We start from the raw sequence: 19,636 nt of genomic DNA, 5'->3' as shown, positions 1-19,636 counted from the left end.
GGGCAGGTGAGCCCCCCCCCGGCGCCCACGACCCCCTGCCCGGCGGCGTGGGATCGCTAAACTCCCTTCCCCTCCCGCCTCGCTGCGCCCCTGCCCGGGCAAAAGGGGTTTTAACATTCCCCCCCCCCCGCCCCCAGCCGGTGATGGTCCAGGTATGGGATGCTGCTGTAATCCTGAAATACTTTTGCAAAAGCTTGGGAGAAGCGTTTGCATCTTGGTGCGGCTTGGGAGATGGTGAGGATGGCAGGAGCTGCCTTTCGGCGCGGGTGGTTTTTTTTTTTTTTTGCAGGTGTTGGTTGCGGAGGTAGGGATGGGAAGTTTTTGAGGCTTGTCAGACCCCACTTAAAGCTTTTTATTTGTTTGTTTCTTAAATAAGCGTCCTCGCTGTAAAAGAGAATTGATTTTTCGGTGCTCCTGGTCATCGGCATATCCTAAGGGGGCTCGGTGTCAAGCAGGCTGCTTCAAGCCACTTTGTAAATATTTGGCTGTCCTATGTGAAGGTTTGATTCCTAGAAGGTGGTGGTAAGCGAATACAAAGGGGAGCATATGTTACAGGGCAGTTCTGGGAGAGTAATGGTACAGGGTTTTTTGGCTCTGTGGGAGGGATGTTGGTGTCATAGGGGACTCCTAAAATTTCCCCTTAGTGGGTGCTTCAAGACCTCCAAACATGAATCTGGTGCTTTTTTTTTTTTGTATACTGTTCACCTCTCTAATGGGAGGAACTCCTGGCCATAAAAACCTAGGCAGGCTTCTTTCCACCTTAAAGGTTTGGAAACAGGAAGGCAATTTTGGACTCTGCCTGCAAAAAAAGTCCTCAATGCAAGTTGTAAGTGAGTTCGTTGTATACCCTCAGCCCCCATGTTTACTTTGGGGAGAGATGTGGGAAGGGGGAAAGGAGGAGAGTGGTCAGCCCGGTGGTATCTATAGGCTCGGGCTGGCACCCTCCCAGGGCGATAAGCCATCCGTGGCACGCGTCGGGAAAGGGGCTGCGCATCCTGCTCTGCCCTGACAGCCATGCTCACGGGGTTGCCCCTCTTGGAGCCGCGCCGGTTTGCCACAGACCCGTCTTTCGGGAAGTACGGCTGAAGTGCCCTAGTGCTCTGCCTCGTCTTTCTGCTCCGTAGCTGCTTGGTGGGGAGATGATCCAGCCCTTTTGCAGTTCTTCGGCTCCTGCTTAGTTTTCCCCAAAACTCGCAGAGGATTTTCTGGGGCTGGGAGGTGAGGGTATTTTCCTGGTTGGCTCCTAGCTGAGCATTTTTGAGAAACTGGTGTGGGAGACTGGTGAGGGGAGCAAGAAAATGCTGGGTAGCTGAGGCAGTGAGCTCAGGCGAGTAGCACCAATATAAGTTTAGCGCTTGATTAGCTGAGTTGCAAAGTAATGCATGGAGTCCGAGACCTCCAGCTGGAAACAAGGCCCTGCTATGCGAAAGACTGTAGGGATAAGTCTAAAATTTGGCCAGTACACCTGCACTGGTTAGGGTTATGAAAATACTCTAGCTTTGTAGATGTAACTGCACGGGCAACCCACCCATCACTTCCAAATATAAGCTATGGTATGACTGGAAAAGAGTTAGTACAGAGGTATAGTTTAGTTCAGGGAGGCGTTTGACTATACCAGCAAATGAAAAAGTTTGTTTTGCCGGAGTAAGCTGCTTCTCCCCTGGGAATTTGTTAGTTACTTTATCTGTGATTGTGTTACTTTATCTAGGCGCTGGAAAAGCCTTGAAAAGTGGCCTAGGCCATAACAACAGGCAGCTCCAGCCCCAGACTGATGAGAGTTTGCACACTCCTCCATCTCCCAAGCAGGTGTCTCGATACTGTCCAAAAACCTGTTCCTTGCTCCCGCGGCTGAGGGCTGCTAACCGGGCTTTTGTACCCTGGTGAGCCCAGGCTCTGGGAGGCTGTGACCCAGGCTGCCCGCCCTTTCAACCTGAGGAGCTTTTTGGTGATTCCTGTGGAGTTAATAGAAAGTGTTACCGGGCAGATCTGAACCCCCGCCATGGCTTAAACACAAGCGGTAATGAAGAATTAACCCTTGCAAAGTAACTACCAGCTTGCGCTCCTGGGGAAAGCCTGAGCCTCCGGCGACGGGGTCAGTGCTGCTGCAAGGGGCAGGCGGTCCTGCGTCCTCCCCTGCCCTCCCCGGGGTCTGGTGCCGCTTCCCTTCTGGAATCTCAGGCTTCCCAGGATGGAAAATTAACCCTGGCCAGAATAAATAAATAAACACTTTTCTGCTGGGCAGGCAGGTTGAACGAGCTAATGGAAGGTCTGGTAAGTGCCAGGGACCATCAAGGGAAGGTGGTGGCCAGGGAGAGGGCACAGGGGTAGTGTCACCGTGCTGTTTTGGTGGCAGTGAGCCCTCGAATCAACTCGGGTCCTCACGAAAACATAGGAGAAATTAATGTTTGATGAGGTACCCCAAAAGTGTTCTCGCTGGTGTTGCCTTCCAGCTTGGTGTGAGAAAGTCACTACCATTTGCAAATCCCAGTACTTAAAAATGGGGCTGCTATAAAAGCAAGCTGCTCAAAATGTTTCTAATTCAAATAGTGGAGAATTTCTTACTGTCTTTGGGTTATAAAGATAAGCCTTTAAGAAGAGGGCCATTTTCTTAGCCATGAGAAAATGCTTAAATGGAGACACCACCCACATGTTAAGTCCTTTTTAAAAGGGGCTAAATCCTCTTAACAAGAATATCTTTAGAGAACTCCTGTGGCCTTTAGATGACATGAGCTGTGGAGAGGCTGGTTCGGCATACTTCAGAAGGGGCTGGGAGGATTTACATTTACAAACTGAATACTTAGCACCTCTCTCATTTTTCTGGTGGTTTAGAAAGCACCTCTTCCTCCCTCCTTCTCAGCAAGTCACAGCTGGAAAGGGAGAAAAATGGGGTAACACACGATCTTTCTCCTAGGCCTTAGGTAAAGGAGCAGGCCAAACAGGGCATAAATACTGAACAAGGATTCGAGGTATGGGAGAAAAACCTGTAAGTTGCAAAGAGGAAGTGGGCAGTTAAGTAGGAGCTTTTCTTTATTTTGCAGGAATAAAAAGGTTTGTCTGTGAAGACACAGGTGTTTCCATATTCAGACCCATTTTCTCACTTCTCTGCCTCATAGTTTGTGTTATTAGGAATGAAAGCTAGCATGAGGCCGGGGCCTTTACTTATTCAAAAAGCATTTAAGGGAGTTTCTTTGGTTTAAATCCATCTCCTCCAGCAACAGACTGCTGCTGAGCCCAAGGAGGTACCGCATGGTCCTTTGGCACAGCTGTCTGAGGAGAGTTCAAAGAGGTATAAATCCTGGTTGCCCTAACTGTGCCAACAAGCATCTAGTGGAAAGCAGGCATCCTAATAAAATGGTACAGGAATAGCCTGTAGGTTGCTGTGCTTGCTGACGGCGGCTTCGCTATCCTCATACAGGGTCCGGCAATGCTGGTGTGGCTCCGTCTGCACCAGAACTGCTGAAGTATGGTAGCCTCACGATGATAAGGGATGCTGGCACGTTTCCATGAGCAGCTGAGACACTCAGAGGCTTTACTGTTGCTGGAAGGAGTCGGCTTGCTTCTCCTTCACCGTCTCCTTTGCTCTGCCCCTGGCCAGGCAGCACTCTTCCCCTACCTCTGTGCTTGGGGAGCATCCAGCTGCCGGGGGGGGTGGTTTTCTGCTGCTTTAATGAGGTGAGATAGCTGGGTCTGACGAGCGTTGGGGCTGGCATGCGGTAGGTATTGGGCATATGTGGCCCAAGATGGGGTGAGCGAGATGAAGGAAGGAGATGGGAGCTTTGCCACGCAGTGGTGTTGAGGTGTTAAATTGGCTCACCGAGCCTCAGTTTTCCGAAGTTAGCTTTGCCTGTTCTCACCATGAAGGTGTATCTTCCTTGTGCCACCAGACTGCTTGCCAAAGGCTGGATATGGGTCACTTTACGGCCAGTTTATTCTTCTGTGGAGGCTGCTTCAACTGATTGAGCAATTAAAGGCATTTTCTTTCCCCTTGTTTTATCCCAGGTATGTTGGTGCTGCTCTATTAGTGTGCTCATTCGTGAGTATGTGCAAGCATTTAAAAAAAAGGAATCTTTAAACTTAGGCACAGCTGTATTTTGCAAGATGAAAGGTTCACCCACTACTTCTCTGACGATGACTGTGGCAAACGTTTGAGGAAGGAACACAAGAAGAGGGCTTGCACAGGACAGCCCTTCTACTTGCTTTGAGAGAGCACTTGCTTGGTCAGGGCTTAGAGTGAGTTTTACAGCTACCTGTGGCCTGTGTTTTTTGTCTAATCCCTGTTTGAATCTAGTTGTAGTTCTGACCTTATGTAGCAACGAGTTCTATCTATGATTAAGTTATCTCATATGGAAGAAAAAATAATTTTGTTTCTGCCTTTTTCTTTTTTTTTTAATTTTCATTTTGAACTTACTGTCTATAGTGTTATTGGGTGATCCTAGATACTGTGATAGGGGAAAATGATTTTCTTATATATGCTTCTCTACACAGTTTATGATACGTTATCTTCTGTTGTCCGTTGTCCTCTCCAAGCTGAAGAGTGCTAGACCATTTAATTTCTCCTGAAATGAAAGCCGTTAACACTAAAATGAAGGCCTCCTTTTATAAAAGAACCCCACGGGTGTGAAAACAAGCCTGTCTGTTAGTTGTGAGTTTTCACGATCGGCAGCTTTGAAAGACGTCTTGAAGACGTGGTAGACCCACTTTGCAGGCCTAGCAGGAGCCAGAGACCCTTTCAGAGCCAGCTTGTTTCACGAGGTCTTAACCTGGCCCTGGGGGGGGGAACGGGAGGTATGGATCATGGGGATGAGCGTGCTGGACTACTGCGGGAACGGCTCGTTACAGAGCGTAGGTTGGAAAAAGGAAAACGAAGTAGCGCCGTTCCTCTTCGGAGCGTCCATCCGCGCAGGCCGGTCGCTGTGGTGCGGCTGTGGGAGGGGAACGCGGCCCACCCCTTCTGCCCAGAGCCCCCAGAGGGGGACCGGGGGAGAAACGAAGATGGGAGCTTTTCTCAGTAGCTTCGAGCACGATGCCTTTCAAACCTTCAGGCTTTGCTTCTGTCCCGGTGGGGTGGGAGGGTGGCTGGGGCCTTAGGCCTGCCTTGTGGAGGAGCTGCCCGCCAAGGGTGGGTTGGAGACGGCGACGGGGGTTCGGGTGGGCTTCGTGCACCCACGGCGGTAACGGAGATCCAGCCCTGCCCAGAGCGAGGCTTCGGCAGATGGAAACCTCTTCTTAGAGTAACTAAATCTCCAGGTTTTACAGTCTCTGCAAATAATCTCATTTACAGCTGGCAGCGCTGCGTGTGTATGTATGGTGGCAACTCTCATCCTCGCAAATGAGTAAGTTGGGCTTCAGGCTTTTGTTTTGGCTGGCAGAGTTAATCGCTTCCCGCATTGTTTTTCAAGAGCAGAGTCGGGTTTGCTGCTGCCGGGAGGAGAAACCCCCTTCGGGTTCCCCGGGGTGGTGGGAGGGAGGCTGCCCTGCTTGAGGTGCTGCTGATGAGGTATTTGGACTCGGTTTCAATTTCAGTTCTGTTTGAAGACAGACTTGGCAAAATTGCCCAATTTATCACATCTTTAAAAGGGAACTATTTCACTTCTGTTTTCCTCAAGTAAGTTGGTCCAAAACCACGCTTGGAAGTGCTATGCCTGGCATGGGTGTCTCTTGAAGTACTGTGCTGTCTGCTTGGATGGTGCTGCTATTTGCTGGATCTCGTGGTGTCCGTGGAGTTCTTAATGCCTTGTGGGCTCAGCGTGAGCTGTGGTAAATATTTCCATCTGCAAGCCCTGTAAAGGGAGAAGACAAAGAGTTTGGGTGTTGATGAAGCTGGAGCGTACTGAAAATGGCCTCTGCTATGTGGTAGGAGTGTTCTACATCATGCGTTTTAGCCTTCCTTTTATACATATATGAATACATCTCAAATGTGTTGGTAACTGTTTGCAAACTGAACTTGCCTAAGGTTAATGGCGTGTCTTGTGTCTCTCCTGTCCTACTTAGGCATGTGAGCAGTTGCTGAACTGTTACAGTGTGAAAAGTAACACGCTAACTCTGTCAGCACTGCATGTGCATGCCCTGCAGCTTTCAGGCTTTTGTACCCAAGGTCTTTTGCCTAGGACCAAGCTAGGAAGGAAAGGTGGAGCGTTGAAGATCACCTTTTCACTATCAGCCAAGCATCTTTTCTGTGACTGCACTGAGTTAGGGGGGCAAGTGTGGCTTTCATTTATTCCACAGGGATGTCAATAACCGGCCTCTAGAAGTAAAACCCATATCCTGTTTCGTCACTTCGTTTTAAGTAGGAGACTTAATTTGATTACCTGCGTCTACTTTCAAGACTTCATCCAACTCGTATGTGGCTGCATCTAGGCCCAGAAGTGACCACTACCTAAGATTGACGGCATTTTCAAGGACTTCAGGGACCTAGGAGTTGCTTTTTAGGAAGATACTGGGTGCTTCCTGTGATGTTCAGCTGCAGTACTGCAGATGTTGCATTCTTGGTATCTTGAGTTTTATAGGGACAAGCCACTGTTAAAGCAGAGGCTGCTATTATTTTGGCTTTCATTTCTACATCTTTACAACGGGATCTTACAGTCTCATCACACAGACATTGCAAGCCACTAGTTGTTTTGCAAAGATGTGTGAAAACTCATAGAAAGTATCTAAACAACTATTTTTGGTAAAATTAAATTGTTATCTAGTTTCCCAGTACAAGAGGTGTCTGCTTAGCCTTGGCTGCTTCAGCTCCAGCATTCCTGCTACAAGTTGTGGTATGTGTGTATTGGTTAATATATGCATAGATTCTAGAAGTAATTTTCATTAATGAACTTCTTGAAAGACTTTCTTTTTACAATGGTATTCTGTTGGGTTTTTTTTTGTGGGGGGTATTTTTTTTTGGTTGTTGTATAGCTGTTGGTTCAAAGGTTGTTGCGTATTGCATAACTTGCTGCTAGAAAGCGGGGTGGGGAAGAAACTCATTGGCAAACTTCCTTCCTTGTTAATTAAGGTGATGTTAAAAGTCTCTGGTTTAGGTCTCAATGGTGGCTGTCACCATGCGGTGCAAAAGTCAAATTCTTATATATCATGTCAGGCTTATCGATCCACTCTACTAGTTCTCTCTAAATAAGACTTTCTCTTCATTTTGGTTCTACACGTTAGTTACAAAATCTTACTAAAATTGGAGTGCAGTAACAGATAAATTTTTCTTCTGCAAGCCACTGAATCTGCACTGTAGGATTTCATGATTTTTACACATCTTAAAAGTACAGATGTAATTTTAGAGTGAAGCACTTCTCCATAGAGTGAGTGTGTTATGCTCGCTATAAAACTTAGCTTTCAAATTTGCCTTGCATGTTGTTCAGCAACAAACTGGCATGCAGACTTGCTTGCATCCCTTCTACTGAGACTCCCATTTAAGAGGTGTCGTCTGGCAAATTTCAGGTCTGGAAGTAAAAAAGTAACCTCTTGGCCTGGCATTTATGTTGGTACAGTCCATTTATGTTAACAGTAGTCTTGTGGCTTCTTGGGTGCTACCACAGTGTAAGTAGATAAGTATGTAAAAATACAAAATGATGTGCAGAAGGGGTTTTGTCTTGTATCGTAGGTGGAATGGTGGTTTGTGTGTATCGGGTTGTCTACCATGTGCTGGAAAATACGTGCTTTAAGGAGCAGGTCTGAAGGGTTTGCTGTGTTCTCTGGCTGGTTCTGTAATGGAAACTGGGCTTTACTTCGCCCTCTGCTTGGGCTCTTCTAATATCTGCCGGTTTTAAAGTCGTTTTTCCAACCAGAGACACTAGAAATGCCATTATATGGAATTATAATGTCCTGAGTGATGCTAGTAACCTAATAGTGCCTTCAGTACTTGTTTTCTTGTGCTGCTAACTCTGGAATTAAATGGCAATTACCATGTATATATGCTGGTGTTATTTTGCCTTGCCAGTGTTGTGTTTTTAGACAGCGTTGGTCCCACACATTGACAGTTTTTTGTCCCCGTACAGTAAGCTAGTTCACACTTTGTCTAATGTCTTCGCATAGCGGGAATTGATGTTGGTTACAGCTCTCACAGAAGGCTTTTGTGTGGCGATATCTGAAAGCTGTCTTGTTGGAGCTTTTATCAAGGCTATTGCAATGAGGCCATTATCCCCGCTCGTGGCGAACATAGATATTCGCAGAAATTTTTATAATAATGCTTAGTAAGTGGCATGCTGGTAAAGAGCGACAATGCTGGAGTGGTACAGAAATAATACCCGAGGTGGCAGTCATGCGGCGGTGGGGCGTTATCTGTCCTCGCAGACCGGGGACAGGGTGGGAAGGGAACCCCGCGCGGGGCAGACGGAGGGTGGTGATCAGGGCTATCGCAAGCACGAATAATCTTGGCCGTCGGCTCAGCGGAATAAAGTTTTACTTTTCATGGTAAGACTTTTATCGAGTGGCTCCAAGTAACCCAGATCCAAATTGCTGTATAATAGTTCTGCATCTCGTCCTTTTTTTGTTTCGGCTGCGCAGTATCTGTAACCTAAAAATGTCTCTTGAGAGTTATGTAAAACTGTGAGTCGGGTGAGAGGAAGCCGAAACTTCACAACTCTGCTGTAGTACTCTTTTTAAGCACAAACCTCTTGAGCCGGTAGAAAAGACAACTTACTACTTGAGGTGGGGGCAGGGAGGGCTTTAAAAATTATAATAGCATTTTCACCGGCTGCTTTGTCTGGACAGTGGGTATTTCACTGGGTTTATTCTCTTTTTCCCTCAGGAACTGGGTGTTAGAAAAAGCTCTTTTTGTAAAAGACAGTGTCCTGAAAGCATAAGCGAGTTGCTCATTTTCTTTCTTAATCGTAAGAGCTGCCTTGATGATTTTTCCCACCTCAAATTAGCAGTTTATTTATAACATGCTAATGTTCTGCATACCCGTCGGTATTACTGTTCTGTCGTGCTGAGCTGAGAATTGTTCTCTCGAAAATTGACACTGCGAAGATGACATAAATGAACATGGGAAATTGCATATGATAGAGAAAAATTCAGGTGGCTTTTGGTATGACTTTGGTTCACACTACTTTCTATAAAATCACTTCAATTTTCTTTCTGATTTCCATTGCTAGTCACATTTTTGTTGCTTGTTTTTATTTGTTACAAAAGAAAAATGCAGACCATTGCCTTTTGGCATCCTCGTTACCCTTTCATTCCTGTTGGCAAGCTTCTCTGCGACCGTCTTCTGCGTGCTGCTACCAGCTGCCTTCTTGGATTGCAGGCAGGGGAGTGAGGAGCTTCAGGGGGTATTTCCCCCTTCTCAGGGCCCTCGCAAAAACCGCTTCATTCAACCGAGAGCCTGCAAGGGCCCTGCAGGAAGGGTCTTCCAGATCTAGAGGTTAGCAGCGTCCCTCCCGGTGGTCCTCTGCTTCAGCTGCTCCACAGAGAGACAGGGGAGTGTACAAAGTCCAGACCATGCAACGCAGGGTGCTTTGTGCACGGAGAAGGAAATGGCAAAATAAAAACACATCCCATGAGTTGCTGTACTTGGAGCCATGTGCTTTGTAGGTGTTTACAGGAAAGGTGCAAGATGATTTGGAGGCCTCCAACATTGTTTGCTTGTGACCCGTTCTCTAAAGATTGTCTTCATGTTGCTGCTGGCCTTGGGGTGCTGAAGTCCTTCCCTTTTCTCGTGTTGGTAACATCATGCTTTTGTTGAATATGTGGGAAGTGAATGCAACACTAGTGAACAGGTTGCGTGCTGTTGGCTAGACATTAAGCTTAGGTACAGCCTTCTGTGGACAGAAATAAGTTAATACTTATAAAGCTTTTTTGTGGTTTTTTGGGGGGGGCGGGACAGAAACCCACTTTGCTGTGAAAGGGAATGTGTAGGGGATTCCAGAGACTGACATATTTAATTAAATTTAAAAAAAAAAAAGGAAGAGAAAAGCAAGCTCGGAGGCAGGCAAATTCCCCTTATTCAGAGAAAGCCATATGTTCAGGATACTATCCTTAGTGTGATTTATTTGCTTCAGAATTAGCAAAGAGGGTTGCTAGGAAAAGTAAGATGCATTCACTTCTTTCACCTTAAAGAATTTTATAACGGTGATTACCATCTCCCTCCTTTCTCCCTCTTTTCCAGTCCTGGAGAATAATCAATTTAGCAATATGTCAGAGCAAGCAAAAATGGAATTGTTCTCATCTGCAATGCAGACACTAAGACAGACTCTCTCTTTAAGGCCAAAATCAGGTATTTCAGGAGTTATCAAATCATTCTGTGTTCAGTAAGAAAGGATCAGAATTTCAGCCTTTTTATTCTCCCCTTCAGATTTGTCTAGTTCTGTTTTCTTGTCTACCCTTTAGTTCTTTTGATGGCCTCAGTGCCACTTTGAACACATTTCTCTACTTCCTCCAACGGGGGGAAGCAGCACCAGTTGTACCAGACAGGCATTTTATCTGTTGCTAGTACTTCATTTGAAGTGGAGAAACATGGCTTTCCCAGCCATTTGAAGAGCTCGGTTGCCTCAGCGTGTGAAGAGCAGCCCCCAAACTCTGCTCAACTGGCAGTTGAGAAGGGAGGAATCTCCTTAAGACCTTGCAGGGAGAAAGCTCTAAGCACCTGTGAGATGCTATAGTATATCTAGCTAAAAATATCAGATACTTGAGCTTGCCTATTGACTTGTTCAATGGCGATGCCTTGTCGAAATGGAAAAAGCCAACAGATCTGGAACAGTTTTAAACTTCTTGAACTTTGCATAATAGTGCAATGACACAAGAGGGTCAGCATAAAGATCCCAGCAAACGGACTTGTCCACCAGGGCAGCCCTGTCTCTTTCACTGATTGTGCAAGCGTGGCATGCTAGAAGATTAGGCATGGCATTCTAGAAGATTAGGCACAGCCTGCCTGCCAGCAGCTGTAATGCTCCTGGAGGGTTTGCTTTCCTTCTGAAAAACTGGTGTTGGATACTTTGTCTGGATTCAGCCCCAGACCCTTTGGTTAATGTTGTGCAAATTGTACAAAAACGTATTGTTCCTTCTGCTGCAAAGTAATGCTGAACACCTTCTGCAAGTATTTCGCTTCTCCCTGAACACCAGAGATGATGCTTTTTGTCCTCCTTCTCGCTCTGCCTTGTGTTTGAGTGCCCCTCCATGACTGCATGGACAGGAGCCCCAGCATGCAGCAGGTGCAGTGATCTTCCCAGCTAGAGCCTTGAATTAAAAGAGTATCTGGAATTAAGAGTGTGGGAAGGTACACAGTCCGCTCTCCTCTGAGGAAAAATGTGGGGTGTAACTTAGTAAGTGTGTTAGTTTGAACGGAGGTGGGTGTGCAGGTCAGGACTGCTGGAGCGGCACACTTACATGGGGGAGATATTTATGCATGTGTCACTAGAAGTCCACCTGTTTGTGCATCTGCACCCTATGCACGTAAGACTGGAATTTTTTGGATAGTAATAGTGATCAGGGCCATGACTAGTTGCTTTCTTGTTCTTGTGTGTAACTGTGTAGAGTGGAGAAACTTCAGCTTTCACTTAGCTTCCTATTGCTTTCAGAGGTGGAGTTGAAACTTTGATTTTCTTAGGTCTACTTTGACTACCGTCACATGGTTGTAGTACTCTGATTTGATTTTTCTATTCAGAAAAAGGGTCCAAAACCCAGCATGCTTCACTCTGTCCATTTTGCAATGAACTGATCCTTTTTTAAAGACAGGCTTAGGAGCTTCTGTTGTTGTGAGGAGCTACACTTACCAGCAGATGCTTGGAGTTACCTGTGAGTTTGTGGAGATTGTGTTGTCTTCAGACTTGCTTTCTGAGGGGACAAGTTGCTCGTCCTGCCACCAGGTCAGCAGCTGCATCTACCATCTTGGCTACGGCTGAGGTTGGACTATTGATCTCAGTGACGTGAGCTTCAAATTGCGGAAGAACTGATGAAGGCTTTGGATTGCTCAGACAAAAAGACAGGAGATACATATATATATATATATACACAGCCTTGGGGCTTGTGGGGGCTGAGCAGGAGTCCTCAGAGGCAGTGGAACGAGGTGTGCCCTGGAGATCCTGAGGAGCTGGGCTTCTGCTTCTCCAGTTTAATTAGCTGCTTGCATCTCCCCTGGCATGGTGAAATCGCATCAGTCCCTTCACTAAGTGTTTTTATCCAGACTACCAATTTCAACAAAGTGATTTAAAAAAAATTTTTTTTTTAAGCTCCGTGTTAAGATCTTTAAGGCGGCAGGCCAGCAAGGTGATTTGGGTAAGAACCTTTTACAGTCACAATATGGAATTTTTTCACCTTAATGAGTGAAGGCAGTGGTTTGAACATATGCCAGTATGCGTTTCCAGAGCTGTGATACGGCTGAACCACAGTGGAAATCTGGAACCGTAACGACACTGCTTATAGGAAGTTTGACTCCCTGCATTTAACCACAAATGTGGTCAATCTTAGGAGAGGCAATAATGGGGAGGAAGAAAGGTGGTGGTATTTGATTAGCTTTGTTCTCCTTGTTTTCTGCAGTGCATCTGATGGATGCAGCTCCGGCTGTGAGAAAAGAGTGATAATATTACTGACTGATGGTTCCAGTTTCTTCCTTGTTACACTTTGAAGATACTCTTTTGGGGTAGATATAACAAGACTTGCTTTCAGCTTATTAAATTCAATAGTCACGTGCTATTATTAAATGGTTGTGCTGCTTGGTAAACTGTTCGGTGTTTCTGAAGACAATGACCTATAGAAGAGGATTAAATATCACGTCGAGATCCTTCAGGTTGTCGCTAGCTTCACGCGGGGACTGAAACACGAGGCAGTCCAGTCCTGACAGGTATCTGCAGTGGTTGAGTGAAGGACAAAGGTCTTCCCCTTGCTCCTCACCATCACGCCCCAGCCCAACACGTTAGATCCGTTCAGTTCAGCAGCACGGGAACGGCTGTTTGTCTTGGAAGCTAAAATATCCTCCTGCTTCCTCTCGGCCTGTTCTCGGAAATGAAATGTAATCCTCTCATAGTCAGGGTAACCTGGATTGCCTGCTAGGGTAGGAAGGAAAGGACGAATTGGGGATCGGGTCCGTGCTGCTCGGAGCGCTTCCCGTGACAGAGGGGATTTCCTGGAACCATCCTGGGAGACGCTTTGGGGACGTGGTCTCAGGGTCAGCTTATGGCGATCCGAGTCGGAGCGGGGGTCATGCTGCCCTCCCTGCCCTGCTCAGGCAGTCCCACCGCCTCCCTCCCTGCCTTGGCGCCTGCCCCTCGTACCGCCCCGCGCTCGGCCGGACTGGGGACCCGCTCCAGCTGAAAGCTAACACTGGGAGAGTGATTAGTTTTCATCCCAGCGAGCTCCCCGGCCCGGCTGGCAGCGTGGCTGGGGGCAGAGGCGGCCGGCGGGGGGCTGCCCCCTCGGCCCCCCCCTCGGCTGCAAACGCGTCCTCCGGCCGCGCGTGGGATGCCTCTTTTTGGCTGCCCGTGCGCGACCTTAGCATCGCCTCGAAGCGGGTTGGAGTTGCGCGTGACGAAAAGCTAACAGATGGCTCTGTGAAAGAAATGGGCAGCTTTTGTGCTGTTACTTACTGCTTAGGTTACCGACCGCGTGCAGCTGCCGGTGCCCAAGGGCTGGAGGGATCTCTCGCGCGTTCTCCCCCATTGCCGGTTTTCGGCTTTTCAAGGTTCGGGGGCAGTTTAGGGGTTTTGTGAGCGGGCGAAGGGGTAAGTGTGGCCGAAAACGTTCTCGATTTGCAGAGGAAATCCACAGTTGCTTAAACCGAGAATCTGCGTTTTCTCAGCGCTCCATTTGCGCTGTGCCTCGTACGCTCGCCTTCCAGTCCTGGACCGAGGCTCCCAGGCTACCTGTAATTTAATTACAGCCTGACGGCAGTCACTGAAGTAGGTGAGGATAGAAGTGTAATTTGTGCCTAGAAGTTATGTATGTAGTGCGCTTGTAATACTGGAGGCCTTCTCCGAAATCATCGCTATCAGGAAATACCTCCTGAGGAAAGACTGGCTGTGCTGCTTTGACAGGTACGGTCACTCTGAGCAGGGCTTTAACGTGACTGATTTTTAAAGGATGAAAGTAAAGGCATTGCGGTCTTGCACGAGAGGTCACGGAATCCTTGCATGTAGCAACTGTGATGGCTTTTACTGCCAATAGCTGCAGCCGAGGGGCTTATGTTGCATGGGTTATGGACATGGGAAGGCTCCTAGAGCTTCTGGTCGGGTGAGTGGTAATGAACACTAGTGACATGGAAAGTTCATCAAGGAAGGTTGAGTTTCGTGACTGCAATCATAGCAAAGTCTCCTTTTTGCCCCTCAAGTGGAGAGGTGAAGCCAGCCTGCGTGGCAGCGAGAGTACCCTGCTGATTTCACACTGCTGCAGAATTCGGCCCTTGTGACCAAAATACACTGCTGAATTTTGGCTTCAGCTTAAAAGGAGGTATATCATTTTGGTTGTAAGGGAACCTCCACATACACACTTAGCTAGTGCGGTTATTAACTAACTAACTCTGGAGACAGCCTGTAACGAATAGGGCTGCAAAATGAGAGTTATCACTTTAATCTGTTGCCTAATTTTGAACATAACTGTTTCGTTATTGATTACTTCAACAAAAAACTTCAGATGTGTTTATCTCGCAATCCTTCCACACGCTGCCTGCTGCCAGAAGCCTCAGCTCTGCCCACAGCAGCTGCCAAAATTTCTATCTTTTTCCCGATACTTTCTTTAGCACCATTGTGCATTGAAACATTTGCAGGATAGTAAAATGTGAAAGCTGTGTAGCATTCCTATTTATTTTGGAATTCAGTGTTTTACACAGGGAACACTGTAACTCTGCCATATTTACTTTCTTGTATTTAATTCAATAAAATGTATTTACCTGAAGTGGACATGAAATTACCAGTTTGCTGTGGAAAGCGTAGGGCCACGCTGCAGAACTTGTTCCAAGTTAGCGCAGAGTGCGTGAGGGCTTCGTGCCAGTGCAAAGCGTGGGAGGGAAGTCGGGAGTAAGAAGACTCTCGCTGCTGTCATCAACAGGCGTCTGTTGAAAGGGTAGAAGTTATGGATGTCAAGTCAAGATGATAGGTTTGAGTCTTTTTTTTTTTTTTTAGTTTTATACTTCCAAGGCAAACCGATGACTGGCAAAGCAGGTTTCTTCCAAGGCTGCCTTTAAAGTGCTTTTGCTTTATCTTGGATAAGAACTTGCAATCTCATATAGTGAAATGTAGTCGAGTTTTCTTGGGTAATGTTGGCTTTACAGTTTGATATAGTTTGGAATTAAGGTTGGGAAAACAATTAGTGTAGAAAATGAGGATTTTCTTAATTATTTTTTTTTTTTGTATGAGAATCTACCACACTCTAGGCTTTTTAGCAATCTAGGAAGCCTACGGGCTGGTAGGGGCTTCCCATGGCTGCCCTCAGTTGTCTTACCCTTTCCTCCTACTGCTAAGAAAATAAGGCTGTCCTTCCTATCCATATACTGTTGAGAAGGACCATCATACGCAGGCTATTTTTGATCCTATTCCTTTCCATAATTATATGTAGCTTTTATAAATCTGTCTGGATGGAAAGATCCCGTGTACTTTGGAAGGGCTCATTTGATCTAAATTTAAGGATGTCTCATGTCCAGTTGTGAAACATGCTATTTTAGTTTGCCCTACCTACAGCTTTTACTAAAACAAGAGGAAAAGGATGAAAAGAAGAGACTGAGAAATGTGTGTGAGAGGAGGGAAAGATGACTCATAAGTGGGACTGCACTTGAAAATGAAAAGGATCAAGGTGTACTGATCGTAAGAAAGTAAGTTATGGTTTTTGTGAAGAAGGCACAATTAAATCATATGGTCATTTATCTTCTGAACAGATTAAGGTACATTTGTGGAAGAATCCATGAGTCTGAATTGAGTAGATAATTTTGAAGAGAGAAGAAATCCATTTAAAGAACAGAATTTTTAGTGCAGTGTTTAATAGGTGATATGTTAGTGCTAGATTCCACTGGAAGACTTCTCCAGGCTTCTGGAAAATCCCATTTAGCTGTCCATTGCCTATGGGATAGTTCTAATAACTGCACAGTTATACAGCAAGGTAGGTAGCAGAAAGGGAAAGAGGGGGAAGGCAGCAGTGCAAGAAGCCAAATGGGCTTTCTCTGAACTTTGGGCTGCAATGAATAGAAATTAAAGCTCATGAATAGACACCTGTGTTTCTGCTTTCATCCTAGGTGTTGTCTCTTTTACATCTCTGCTAATGTTCTGCTCTTCCAGTCTTGTTCTGACATCCATAAAACTTCTCTAATACTTGGGATGTCCAGCAGTCTTGAAATAACACTTTCTGTAGGGTTTAAGTAGTGTGCAGTTACAACGATGGAGTTCTGTATACAGCACTGCAAAAAGTGCTTGTGGTGGTTCCCAAAATGTTTACCAGCAGTATCCAACAGCCAGCTCTTCCCACCTTCACCCTTCTTTTTTTCCTGTCTTTCATCCCCACCAACCAAAAGCTAAAAGATAACAAAGATGTCACTGTCTGACATGTGAATGAGGCTGATAGAAAGGATGTTTAATTTTGTAAAGCGTTTTGATTTTAAGAAAAAAGTAACTGTCGGTATGGCATTGGATTAAAAATTGGCTAAGTGACAGGAAAAGGGTCCTTTTGATTGATTCCAGTGAGTATTTGCACTAATCCCAATACTGTGGAGTGCTTTCATCATTGTTGCAGAAGTAAACAAGAAAACTGTTACTGATAGTAATTGCTAGCAGAATAGTAAATGATAATAGAGCTCTCTCAACTTGCTCTGGAGGCACATTCAAACACACTGTGTCTTTAATACAGCCAAAGGCAAAGTTGTATGCCAGAGAACAGGGAATGCAAGCTCTGCCTTATGAAAGAAGGCCTGTATCCTGGAAAGCAGCACTTCTGAGAAGTCTGTAGTGGACAAGCAACTGCACGCCAGCTTCCAGCGCGCTGCTGAGGAGCAATGGCACTGAGGCTTGCATCCTGGCATGTATTAAAAAAGGAACAGGAGAGGGGATGCTTCTGCCTCAGTGAACAGTTTTGGTGCAGCTGATACTTAAAATAACATACACAATTCAGTGCTAGTACTTGTAAAGAGAAAAAGTTGAAAATAGAAGATGATGTTAAATAGGGCAGCAAAAATTGAGGTCTGAAGGAAATGCCCTACAGTGCAACTTACTTAAGCAAAATATTGCTTAAGTGAAATTAATATTAAGGGATGGCTTGACTGATATACAAGATACAGAATTGGGAGGGGTGGTTGATATAGCTGATGGTTGTGCTGCCATCCAGAGGGACCTTGACGGGCTGGAGAAATGGGTTGACAGGAACCTCATGAAGCTCAGCAAAGGGAAGGGCAAAGTCCTGCCTCTGGGGAGGAATAACTCCAGGCACGAGGATGGGCTGAGGCAAACCTGCTGGAAAGCAGCTCTGCAGAAAAAAACCCTGGGGGTCCTGGTGGACCAGCAATGTGTCCTTATGGCAAAGGCCACCGATGACCTCCTGGGCTGCATTAAGCATTGGATTACCAGCAGGTTGAGGGAGGCGATCCTTCCCCCTGCTCAGCCCTGGTGAGATGCATCTGATGTGCTGGGTCCAGTTCTGGGCTCCCCAGTACAGGAGAGACGTGGACATACTGGAGCAGGTTCAGCGAAGGGCCACGAAGGTGGTTAAGGTCTCAAAGCATCTGATACACAAGGGGAGGCTGAGAGATCTGGGACTCTTGAGCCTGGAGGAGAGGAGGTGTCTGAACACCTGATGGGAGGGAATGAAGAAGATGGAGCCAGGGTCTTCTCAGTGGTGGCCAGTGACAGGACAAAAGGCTTTAGGCACAAACTGAAATGCAAGCAATTCCATTTAAACATAAGATTTTGCAGCGAGGATGATCAAATGCTGGAATAGGTCTCTTAGGCTGCAAAGTCTTCTTCATTGGAGGTATTAAAAACCCAACTGGACACAGCCCTCAGCATTCTGGTCTAGTTGCCCCTGCTTTGAGCAGTGGCGAGTGGACTAGATGATCGATCTCCAGAGGTACTTTCCCACCTCAGCCAGTCTCTGAGATTATTCCGGTGTTAAAGGACTTCTTAAATTGTTGAACTTGATCACATCGAGAACTTAATACTGAAAGCTGAAACAATGCAAACTCAAAGTGGAAATTAGACTTTTTTTTTAAGTCAGGGGAAAATAATCATGAGTTGATACCTTCAGGTTTTGAGAATACATGTTTTGCTCTCTAATTTCTCTGCAGTTATGCTCTGTAATTTCAGCTCTGAACAGCCTTGAGGTCAGCGAGTCCATCTGCCTGCTTTTTGGTGGGGGCAACTGTGTTTATGGTCCTTCTGACAGGTGCTTGCTCACTTAACTTTCTCCTAACAGAGATTCTAAAATTGCATGGCAATCTCTTCCTGTCCTTGGCTACAAGATAACTTAATGTTACTAAGGGCATAGCAACTAGGGGAAATCCAGTGGTCTGTGATACCTAGCAGGTCATATTAGAAAGTTAGATTCTTTTCTTTGATCAAAGGGTAGGTTAGAAAATGTGAATTCATTTCATTTTAAAATTTAAGACTTAAAGGTAGTATTTGTTTTCCTGGAGAAGTCATCTCAAGGTATTTAGTTTAGGGAATACATAGTAAAGAAGGCAAAGTAGAACGGAGAGATTGTCTGGTGTGGGTCGATCTGGTTATAGAATCAAGTCCTTGCTTGACTATGACCTGAGATGCTCTGCTTCACCAGAGCTAAAAGGGATAATTTTTTGAAATATGCTTCATAATCTGAGAAAGAACAGCAACTTTAACTTCGTTTCCCCTAGAAGTTTATTCCCTGTGATGACACATCTGTTTTGGATGCTGTCTTGTAAATATTAGGCTATCACATCAGCTTTTTAGATTGTCATGCCACGGACAGGGCAGAATTTACCCAGATGTGAAAAAGAAAATTATTTGGTCTACCAACACTCATTCACGTTTCTTACGAACTGTTGTTTGTCTTCTTGTCTTGTTTTTATTCCCTCTCTGTCACTGGGAATAAGTAAAACTTGCCATTTGGATCAAATAATTTATCTTCATTTTGCCAGCACTCTTAGGTTGTTCTGCTCCTTGGTGTGGCTGATGGAGTGATAAAATACTGCCAAGGTAGGATGTGCATCACGGCGAAAGCTCTGTGGATTAGTTGTTCTTTGTGACATTACACAGAATTTAAAACATTAAGAACTTGGCTATCTTTGTGCTGTTTCAGCCATGTAGGCTGTCTGCTACCAAACTGACTGGTGAAATAAGAGTATATGCAACAGCTGCCTACCTTGACGTGGGGAGGGAGGAAATCACTGGTCCTTAGAGTTTAGCAACCCAGGCTAGGTGAAAATCAAGTTCAGTTTGTAGTCAAAAAATGTGAAGAAACCTGCTGACAGCAGTACTGGCTCCTGATCTAGGATGAAGGGGGCTGTTAGCCACAGCTGGGATCTCTGGGTCCCTGCTATCTGTGATTCTCTCCCTCGCTCTCTTCTTATATGCTTTTATCTATTTTTGTGACTTTCTCCTGATTTGGAGCCTGCTTTCTGACTGCTTCTAGGAGTAGTTGCTTTTGGATATGTAAACTGTGTTTCCTGCTTCTTGGGCACTTGTTATTTATTTTTGTTACTCTGAGGTTTGGTATGTGGAGGAGGTTATTGTGTTAACTTCTTCAAGGTTACTTAGGGATTTTTTTTTAA

General features: G+C 45.8%; 1 protein-coding gene across 2 annotated transcripts in view; it reads left to right on the top strand.

Annotated features, from left to right (window-relative positions):
- The first annotated feature begins 8,311 nt into the window (after positions 1–8,311).
- Positions 8,312–19,636, top strand: part of E2F3 (E2F transcription factor 3) — a 33,731-nt gene continuing 22,406 nt past the window's right edge. Inside the window, exon 1 of one of the 2 annotated variants that reach the window (XM_010573155.1) lies at positions 8,312–8,400. In XM_010573155.1, the coding sequence (XP_010571457.1) occupies positions 8,398–8,400 (3 nt within the window). In that variant the 5' untranslated portion in view covers positions 8,312–8,397. The remainder of the gene's footprint in view (positions 8,401–19,636) is intronic. The other variant, XM_010573156.1, reaches the window with a different exon arrangement.

The sequence above is a fragment of the Haliaeetus leucocephalus genome, unplaced genomic scaffold, assembly GCF_000737465.1.
Source record: "Haliaeetus leucocephalus isolate CR32 unplaced genomic scaffold, Haliaeetus_leucocephalus-4.0 Scaffold373, whole genome shotgun sequence".
Lineage (NCBI taxonomy): Eukaryota > Metazoa > Chordata > Aves > Accipitriformes > Accipitridae > Haliaeetus > Haliaeetus leucocephalus.
Note: the sequence above shows the minus strand (reverse complement) of the source record. Positions and strands in the feature narration are given on the sequence as shown.